Here is an 11,204-nt window from a genome sequence, read left to right as displayed (position 1 = left end):
AAACATATATAATTGATTACATACGAGTTTTATAGCCTCGATATTGGTGGGTCCTTTATCATTTATCAATGGTGGAAAAGTAGGACAAGAATTTTACGTATGTCCCGATTGCAAATCTCTTTCATCCTCCCTTTCATTCATAAACAACACAGGCACGTGACCTGGTTAAAGAGCGGTCATTGTAATACTAATTCTCGTACAAAACCGTACGAGGAGCGCTCTAAGTAGCAAATCGAATCCGGGACGTTAAATCCGGATTTGTGGTTTACATCCTTAATAACACTGCGCCTCGGGCGACAGGCGTTCAGGCTTGTCTTTCGTGTTTTTAATCTGTAATTACCTTGTAAGTACTGCAAACATTTTTATCAGCATGCCTCTCCTTTGGATTTGAGAAATCAGTTAAATACTTCATTAGTGCTCAATTTAGGCCAGTCTTTGTGGTCGATAAGTTGTAAACATTTCTACAGTCACTTTTCCACAAATTCGTCTTCTGCTACTCATATAGTCATCTAATTTAATTGAATCAACGTTATAGGAAAACACTCTTCCATTTCAATGTAACCTGTAATCACAAACATACGTAGAAAGTTGGTATGAAATACTCAAAGTTGAACGATAACCTGAATATAGTTAGTGTTAAATGTGCCCCTGTTGGGATTTTACTTTGCCGGGTTTTTACTTTGTCAAGTTTTTACTTTTAACTGGGGTTTATTGCCATGAAGTACGACATGCGTTGTATGGTCATTGTGTAAGATATCAACACGTGACACTCAATCACATCAGTAGATTTTGAATTAATTTACAAAGAACAATAACTACAATTTCCAAGTATAATATTATCTATAAAGGATGTAGACAAATGAGCAACAATAGATAGAATGAGGATTATCACACATCACTCCCTCTTTATGATAAACTGCTTTATATACAAATGATTTCATCATGACTTGCTAAGAAATACTGCACCAAAAATATAGATGTTTTTGTTAACAAATCCTATTTGTAAAAGTCCCTGTCATACCCTGCCATAATATTGTGCACCATTGTCATTGATTTTTAACCAATTAAAGATTTCAGTGTTTGTCATTTAGTGGTACTGATAGTGAGCAGATCAACGTTTTACATAACAGTTCATGTTAATAATACAGTGTCCATCATTATAGCTAAAATGATTGATCTAAACTTTTAGAACTTTTTTCACATTTCCTAAAAGTACATGTCTTTCAAGTTCACATTACACTCCCTCTTTCAAATACTTCAAACCCAAAAATATTCTACATGTTAAATAAACGAGAGAAAAAACAAGAATTTGTAACCAGAAAAACACATTAGATGAATCATTTTATCAGTCAACCCAGTTGCCCGGATGTACTGGAGATGTTCAGAGAGGGCGTGTAATTATATCATATAAATGACTGCAGACTCATTCACGTGATTCACATGACCTTGGGTGTTTCCTCTCTTTTTCTTCCGATTCGGCAACGACTAGTGATGATACGCCGATTGACAAATGCTGATTTTATCTCTCAATTTCACAATTTCAAATTTTTTTTAAAACTAAAAGAAAATGAAAACAATAAGGAAAAATACAAAAACAAACCCAGCCAAAAATTGACAATATTTGGGATGGGAATGTATATCAAGGCAACCAACGTTTCCAATGTTACTGCATAATTATATCGTAATTCTCCGTTCGCGGGGTATAGGTAATGGGTATACCTGGTACCGTGACGGAATTTGTGACCATGGTATTGTGGACGTTTAGGAATGCCGTCATATTGTCTGTAGTCAACTTGCTTCCATATTCGACAATGTGTCTGCTTTACATTGTTAATTTTAATCCGGAAAAAGTCCCAATTTATTGTTGCTTTTTGGATGAAAATGTTTATAAAATGACAAATCACAAGATTTTATAGATTATCAAAATCCTGTTATTGGTGAATCACGAGTGTTACATTGTTCTTATAAACTTATACTGATCTCTGGTAGATGCGAAAGGCTGATGACACAGCTGTACAATCTAAGTAGAGTCAGCAATAATGGTAATTGCAGATTTAAAAGCAATCTACGTGGACGTAGATACAATAATAAACGATACATACCGCCACATATGATATATACTCCTTGTTAGATAAAAATATCTCTTTATAAAACGCTTTTAATGTCAAACATAAGATTTTTAAAAATGTTCAGTAGTACACATGTCCTCGTTAGTTCGACCCTAGTTCTCGAGTACTCCTCAGCGAGCACAGTATCGTTTGCTGAGAGTACTTTTCATTCAGATGTGAAGGGTTTCCAGAACGAAGCATTCTATTTTTCTTGTCGTGTTATTTCATTTCTGACGATAGAGGGCGATGTTGACATTAACAACGATAATCATATATAGAAAAGTAATGTTTACGTTTCTAATGTTGACTTCTTGTCCAGAAGGTGCCATTTGTATGTTAAGACTACCGAGATCAAATAACCATTCACTAAAATTAACACTGTGACGTAGAAATGGTCAAGTACCAGTGTGGAGAAAGATAAATATACATAAAAGATAACTTGTGGAATTAATTTAACAGAATGTATATCTTGATCATCTAATATTGACTTGACGTCATTGGCCCTATTGGGTAACGTCGAAGTTTGCACATGAGTATTAACATTAAGGGGAATTACACCTGGAAAAAGCATATCGAATGTTCTGTTAATAAATTTCAGATTCAGTAAAAAAGGAAACACCCTCGAATTTTTGTTTAATCGTAAATGATTATACAAAAGGGGTAAGTCTCTACTGTTGTTTTGTTATGTCAAAAAAAAAAAAAAAAAAAACGTTGTTAAAAAGACGAAAAAAAAAAAAAAGGATAAAATAAACAAACCATTTCGTTTACATACTGGTGTTGTGATCTGCCAATGCCATTACAACGTGACAATGCCATTTCATTTTGATCTGATAAGGTCATTACAACGTGACAATGTCTTTTCAATCTGACGAGGTCATTACAATCTGACAAGGTCCTTACAACCTCACAAGGTCATTACAACCTGACAAGGTCATTTCAATCTGACAAATTCATTACCACCTCACAAGGTCATCACAACCTGACAAGGTTATAACAACGTGAAAAGGTCATTTCAATCTGACAAGGTCATTACAACCTGACGAGGTTATTACAACGTGACAAGGTCATTTCAATCTGACAAGGTCATTACAATCTGACAAGGTCCTTACAACCTCACAAGGTCGTTACAACCTGACAAGGTAATTTCAATCTGACAAATTCATTACCACCTCACAAGGTCATTACAACTTGACAAGGTTATAACAACGTGAAAAGGTCATCTCAATCTGACAAGGTCATTACAACGTGACAAGGTCATTTCAATCTGACAAGGTCATGACAACCTGACGAGGTTATTACAACGTGACAAGGTCATTTCAATCTGACAAGGTCATGACAACCTGACAAAGTCATTACAATTTGACAACGTCATTACAACCTGACAAGGTCATTACAATCTGACAAGGTCATTACAACCTGACAAGGTCATTACAACATGACAAGGTCATTACACAATCTGACAAGGTAATTACAACCTGACAAAGTCATTACGACCTGACAAGGTCATTACAACCTGTCAAGGTCATTACAATCTGACAAGGTAATTACAACCTGACAAAGTCATTACAACCTGACAACACCATTCAAACTGACAACGTCAACGTACGCTCAGATAGATTTTAGACGGTTATTGAGGACCAACAGGAAAGAAAGCATAGAACTGTACAGTGCATGTGGACTGGTTGTCAGGTGTTTTGTGTAGAACATTGCGGTACCTTTGTAGTTAGCTCACCATTACATATGTAGGTACACCTATGTATATCATACATCAATATTTTACATTCATTTATATCATCAATAGTTAAAATAATAATAATGATATACATGTATTGATATGCCAGTCACCTCGCCAACGTATGTTATTGAAAAATAACTTGCTTAGTATATAGAGCGTTGTAAATGCTGTCATGGTATTTTCATTTGTATCTTTCATGAGCTGCGAAGAAAAAAAAAACTAAATAGCATTAAAAATAGAAAACTAATACTAAAACAAAAAGAAAAAACGAACAATTGTAGGGAGAGAGAGATAGACATTTAAATGCAATATCGTTATTACGTCTAACGAACGATTTACGTCCCATTGCCAAGTCAAGGTAAGTCAAATAATAATTACCATAAAATGCCAACGAACATTGAATTTTTCCATAATACACTGAATAAAAGCTGAAGGGTAAAAGTACATTTTAATATATTTAATTGTAGAAGACAGACAAATGAGATTACTCGGCCGATTACAGCGTTGCATGTTAAAGGATTATATCACAAATCGTAGCTGAATATTGATACGGACACGTATAACTAATGTCTGTGGAAAAATCTGTAATGTTGAAGCCATACAAAAACGCTTAAACCATTTGATTTCACTTCAATGATTGAAATATTTTGATTGTCGTCGGAATTAATAATTTTCAGTCAAGATTCTTTGATTAAATATGTGGGTAGTTTACGTATTTACAAAGAATAATCATACAGTGGACATAATTTGGTTATTTATTTTAATAATTTGCACATGCAAGGTTTACTGCAAGGAAAATTTAGAGTGGCTGGCTTTACTATGATATTGGTCACGCATTGAACGACACGTGAAACTCTGCCTATAGATCGTCGACTGGCCTTGAAATAATCATCGCTCCCACATACAACTTGTGTAATTATATCTAATGTGCAAATATTTTGAAATGTTCCAATGTGTGAATGAATCTGTTCTATATTTGACATGGCCTTATATCTACCCTGTATTTGTTGAAATGTGTTTTGCTTGTATGTTTTTTCCTAAATTACCTTGTAAGTGATATTATAAAATGAATAGAAAAAACAGGACTACTGATTTCATTCATCATGGTTAAAGACCCAGCCAATACGTTATGTAAACAGTGTATTCAATAAATTTGACCCAAATAACTCTACAGCTGTCTGTTCTGTGAGAACATATTTCTTACCTTAATCGTATCATACAGGTGTTCTGAATAGTGAACTATCTCTGTTCATGTAGACTGAAATTGTGTGTTATGAACGTGTTGTAACTAGCTAGCTATTTTCACATTATATCTACCAACACATTTCCTCGAAAGTAACACTGTACTTTGTATTTATACATGACACTTGATTACCGAGATTTTGTACTGTGCTGTACCGATCTGGTAAATGATATCTTTTGACGAAGTTGCTTTCGATAAAAACACCAAGAATGTTTAACGAATAAAAATTGACATATTTCTAACTGTAAATTCAGTTTATAGAAAATATTATAAGAGATCAACTCAACATAAATAATTATTAGCCATCATAGTGATCTTATTCATTTCAGGACGCGACGAGATGCTTTTTTATATCATAAGTAAGATAGACAAATGTACAACATTATGGAAAGTTATAGCGAGTTAGGATTCGACCTCTACAACAAAACAAAGTGTTGATCACAGGCACTCGAGGCCAGGATATTATTTTTTAAACATTGATTTTTGTTTTAGCACTCATGACTGACGTTATTTAAACGAAATATCAGCAGAATTCAAGTTTATGTGCCGGTTGACAAATCCGAGGTCCACGGTCATTAAAAATACACAAGGCAAGCAACTCCAGATTTTAAAAAATCGACCCCTCGCTTGGAAACTGGCTCAAAAAAGTAGTTATGATAAGTTCCTTGTAAAACAATATGTATCCGTAGGTAGTGTGTATATTTACCTTTTATTTGGTGCATAACATTACAGGCAACGAGAAATTCACAATACGTACATGAGATTAACATCTCAATAACCGGAGATTTTTTCGTCCATGTAATTATCTTTGACGGAAGTAACATGCCATTTCAAGGGCGGTCACTCCGACTTTTTGGGAGAGGAGTTCTGGATAGCACTATACCAGTGAACAGGTAAGAAAGGTTCCGATGTCATTACGCGCGTAACTTCAAAATAGATATTTTTATTTCTACAAATACATTTGCGGGGATGGAAAAATAATGGCTGGGCAAAGAAAGTCCACATTTGCCAACTCGGATACAATATCATGGTAAGGGATTATACAGAATGCATCAACTTTCAATCAAGCTGGCGGTAATGAGAATTTTTTTTCAAAAAAGGTGTTGATGGGAGAAAAAAAATCATGCAGATAATGTGAAAAAAACAGGTGTTGATGGGAGATGTGATGAAAAATATGGGAGATGTGGGGAAAAATATGTAACTTAGAAATTGGAAAAAACAGGTGTTGAAATGATTTTTTCCATAGTGATTTTTGTAATAAAACAAAAATCAATGTTTAAAAAATAATATCCTGGCCTCGAGTGCCTGTGGCGTTGATGGGAGATGTGATGTCAGGAAAAACAGGTGTTGATGGGAGATGTGATGTCAGGAAAAGCAGGTGTTGATGGGAGATGTGATGTCAGGAAAAACAGGTGTTGATGGGAGATGTGATGTCAGGAAAAACAGGTGTTGATGGGAGATGTGATGTCAGGAAAAACAGGTGTTGATGGGAGATGTGATGTCAGGAAAAACAGGTGTTGATGGGAGATGTGATGTCAGGAAAAACAGGTGTTGATGGGAGATGTGATGTCAGGAAAAACAGGTGTTGATGGGAGATGGGAGATGTGATGTCAGGAAAAACAGGTGTTGATGGGAGATGTGATGTCAGGAAAAACAGGTGTTGATGGGAGATGTGATGTCAGGAAAAGCAGGTGTTGATGGGAGATGTGATGTCAGGAAAAACAGGTGTTGATGGGAGATGTGATGTCAGGAAAAACAGGTGTTGATGGGAGATGTGATGTCAGGAAAAACAGGTGTTGATGGGAGATGTGATGTCAGGAAAACACTGGTGTTAATGGGAGATGTCGAGTCAAGAAACACAGGTGTTGATGGGAGATGTGGAGTCAGGAAAAACAGGTGTTGATGGGAGATGTGATGACAGGAAAAACAGGTGTTGATGGGAGATGTGATGTCAGGAAAAACAGGTGTTGATGGGAGATGTGATGTCAGGAAAAACAGGTGTTGATGGGAGATGTGATGTCAGGAAAAACAGGTGTTGATGGGAGATGCAATGTCAGGGAAAACAGATGTTGATGGGAGATGTGATGACAGGAGAAAACAGGTATTGATCGCAGATGTAGAGTCAGTGAAAACATTTTATTTCTGAGACACTTGTTGATACTTGGAGATCTGGAAACATGGGGCAAGGTGTTCTGACGAAACCTGTTGTCCTTGGGATTTCTAAAATCAAACAGGTGTTATCAAGAAAGAATGCATGCTGTTCTTTGGAAACTAACTATTCCGGAAAAAACTGCGTTTTCTTGTAATATTATATGCGATATCTGCAAAAGAAAAAAAATATTGTAACAAAAAGCAGAGTTAACTTCTTTTGAGGTGTTTGACGATTGACCCCGCTGCTCAAAATATTGGTAAAAGGTTGGTTAATACGTAGCTGGTACGCCAATATATAATATACTGGTAATGACCAGGAGTTATGTTATAAGCCTAAAATAACTTTCTAGCTGGATAATTACGGCATCAATAAAGGGATTTTATTAGATAAACAGTTCTTCATATTTTACCAGAAATATTACCTAGTTGTATTTTAATTGACTACGTCTGATATCTAATATACACCTGTGTACCATTTCTGTGTTAAACTCGGTCTTAAAATGGTCTCATATTTTATAATGCAAAATAAGAATAAATTTCACAATAGACAATGTCGTGTCTGTTTCCATCCCACACACTTACATACATAGATCGACAGCATAATTACCTAAACCAACTCTCAAGGTCCGTCCTATATACTTTGAGCAAACACTACAACCGCTATGGTGAGCACCAACCTTTCATTCATAAAAATCTGAAAAGATTACGTTTGAACTATCAACAAAGTAGGTTGTCGAATCTGGCCTACTTTGATGGCGACCACTGAGTATGGTAATTGGCATTAACTAGCCCCAGATATAATATTGATAATGGGGGTTTCGTGCTCAAGGTGAAATCCTGCCAATGTAAAGGAACCTGTGGAACATTTGATGTACTTTTATCGAAAACGGAGTACGCCTGAATTGTGTTATAAGAGCGTATCCATTACCAGACTTGTCTTTATCATAATTTGTTATAACTAATAGAAGTTTACTTAACTATCTGAAAAGTGGGCATGCATATAGTGTTTGGTAGTCAAAAGCCAATCATTGTAATTGCGTGATCATTTCGCTGCTAGTAAAACAATGTAGTGGTCTTCTCTACCATCTGTCAGTACCACGGTGTAGTCGTCTTCTCTACCATCTGTCAGTACCACGTTGTAGTGGTCTTCTCTACCGTCTGTCAGTACCACGGTGAAGTCGTCTTCTCTACCATCTGTCAGTACCACGGTGTAGTCGTCTTCTCTACCGTCTGTCAGTCCCACGGTGTAGTCGTTTTCTCTACCGTCTGTCAGTACCACGGTGAAGTTGTCTTCTCTACCGTCTGTCAGTACCACGGTGTAGTGGTCTTCTGCACCGTCTGTCAGTACCACGATGTAGTGGTCTTCTCTACCGTCTGTCAGTACCACGGTGAAGTCGTCTTCTCTACCCTCTGTCTTTACCACGGTGTAGTCGTCTCCTCTACCGTCTGTCAGTACCACGGTGTAGTCGTCTTCTCTACCGTCTACTAGCAATATCATACAGCTGTCTCCGCTACTGTCTACTAGAACTTTCATACAGCTGTCTTCGCTACCGTCTACTAGAACTATCATACAGCTGTCTCCGCTACCGTCTACTAGCACTATCATACAGCTGTCTCCGCTACTGTCTACTAGAACTTTCATACAGCTGTCTCCGCTACCGTCTACTAGAACTATCATACAGCTGTCTCCGCTACCGTCTACTAGCACTATCATACAGTTGTCTCCGCTACTGTCTACTAGTACTATAATACAGTTGTCTCCGCTACTTTCTACTGGCACTATCATAAAGCTGTCTCCGCTACTTTCTACTAGCACTATCATAAGTTGTCTCCGCTACTTTCTACTAGAACTATCATAAGTTGTCTCCGCTACTGTCTACTGGCACTATCATATAGCTGTCTCCGCTACCGTCTACTAGCACTATCATACAGCTGTTTCCGCTACCGTCTATTAGCACTATCATAAGTTGTCTTAGCTACTTTCTACTAGAACTATCATATAGTTGTCTCCGCTACTTTCTACTAGAACTATCATAAGTTGTCTCCGCTACTGTCTACTAGCACTATCATATACTTGTCTCCGCTACTTTCTACTAGAACTATCATACAGCTGTCTCCGCTACCGTCTATTAGCACTATCATACAGCTGTCTCCGCTACCGTCTGCTAGCACTATCATATAGTTGTCTCCGCTACTTTCTACTAGAACTATCATAAGTTGTCTCCGCTACTTTCTACTAGCACTATCATATAGTTGTCTCCGCTACTTTCCACTAGAACTATCATACAACTGTCTCCGCTACTTTCTACTAGCACTATCATACAGTTGTCTCCGCTACTTTCTACTAGAACTATCACATAGTTGTCTCCGCTACTTTCTACTAGAACTATCATAAATTGTCTCCGCTACTGTCTACTGGCACTATCATAAGTTGTCTCCGCTACTGTCTACTAGCACTATCATAAGTTGTCTCCGCTACTGTCTACTGGCACTATCATACAGCTGTCTCCGCTACCGTCTGCTAGCACTATCATATACTTGTCTCCCTATCGTTTTTAGCATATCAAATAATGGCTTTGCCAAGCAATTTATACATTTTCATCTAGATTTTGTTAAAATAGACAATGAATTTAATTCGCTCGAATCCATTTACTCGACAAAAAATCAGTTAAAGAATGCGAGTTCCAAATGAATACTTGACCAATGATTTCTTTATAATGAAAATCTCTTTCAATTAAAAATTGAATGAGCTCGCCTACACGTTTACACAGCGTTGTCAATGGTAAGCTTTTCAGAGGTGTGAAAACGTAACGTTTGTTTTGTATATATTTCAGTATATAAGATTCTGAGCGACAGAATCACGCTTATCTAGTACACTGGCATTATTGTAACAAGTAACTTCTACTCAGAAGAAGGCATTTCAATTGTGAGTTCGATTTTAAAAGTATCGTATACAATTACAAATGTATTTGATTTTGTTTACTCTCGCTTATTAAAAGGTTTATTTTTCTTGACAGACTGAAAAGGCTGAAAAAACCTGTTAATTACATCTGATACGTTATTGTCCTTTCAAATAGTAAATTGATCATCAAAAAAATTCCCAACTGATCTGCAACTAACGTACACAGAGCAAGCTGACCACAGTGACCGTTTGACTGGAATCGGCCCGTTCTCGGCTTCTGGTCATGAATTGTTGTACGTCAAAATCAAAGCACGTTTTTAAATATCAAAGTACCAAAAGCTTTAAATTGTCAATAGAATCTCATTGAAACACTGGAAATCCGTTACCACTTTATATATGATATAGTTTAGTTGTATTATTATATGATACATTTCGCAGTCAATAAAAAAAAAGACAAAAAAAAAAAAAAAAAAATCCGCTCTCTACTATAAAGTCATTTCTCTCTACTTCATTCCAACCGTACCACAGAGAACTGTGACGTCACCGACAAACAGATCTATATCCTTCGTCTCTCGTCCTACTAACACACATACCAGTATTTGTTACATGTGTACTAATATCTATTCACAAAAATAAATAACCAGAACTAAGAAAACTTAGATTTGAAGATAGCAAGTATTTCTCAATAGATCTTAAGTAATACTCGACACCAGCTGATAGGGCATCCTGTCGGTAGCCTGATTTTTCTTAACCAATGACAGACATGGTAACTGAAGTAGACAGAGAGAGAGAGAAAGTATGTCAACCAATGATTAACATTGTAACAAATAAAAATAGGAGAGCAGTGTCTTTCTCATGTGAACCTTTTTCTGCCCCTCCTTACTACGACCCACTACCCTGGATTCTTAACATATTGTTTGGTAACAATGTACTTGTATGACAAAAGTACGAATTCGAGTAAATCCATTCACAAAAAAACGTAACAATGACTGAACAATGGAACGATGGGCCAAGGTATTAGTAATGTGTGGATGTAGATCTTAAGATACTTCATTCACAAATTAT

General features: G+C 36.5%; 1 protein-coding gene across 1 annotated transcript; it reads right to left on the bottom strand.

Moving 5' to 3' along the window:
- Window positions 1–8,279: 8,279 nt before the first annotated feature.
- LOC132554728 (uncharacterized) lies at window positions 8,280–9,059 on the bottom strand. Its single transcript, XM_060219040.1, has one exon. It carries the CDS (start codon window positions 9,057–9,059, stop codon window positions 8,280–8,282), a length of 780 nt encoding a protein of 259 aa, XP_060075023.1.
- Window positions 9,060–11,204: the final 2,145 nt, after the last annotated feature.

Source organism: Ylistrum balloti, unplaced genomic scaffold (assembly GCF_031769215.1).
Source record: "Ylistrum balloti isolate Yb309-2 unplaced genomic scaffold, AGI_CSIRO_Ybal_v1 Utg370434, whole genome shotgun sequence".
Taxonomy (NCBI): Eukaryota; Metazoa; Mollusca; class Bivalvia; order Pectinida; family Pectinidae; genus Ylistrum; species Ylistrum balloti.
Note: the sequence above shows the minus strand (reverse complement) of the source record. Positions and strands in the feature narration are given on the sequence as shown.

Coding starts and splice junctions, on each gene's coding strand:
- LOC132554728 (XM_060219040.1), bottom strand. CDS start 9,059: ATGATAGTGCTAGTAGAAAGTAGCGGAGACAGCTTTATGATAGTGCCA.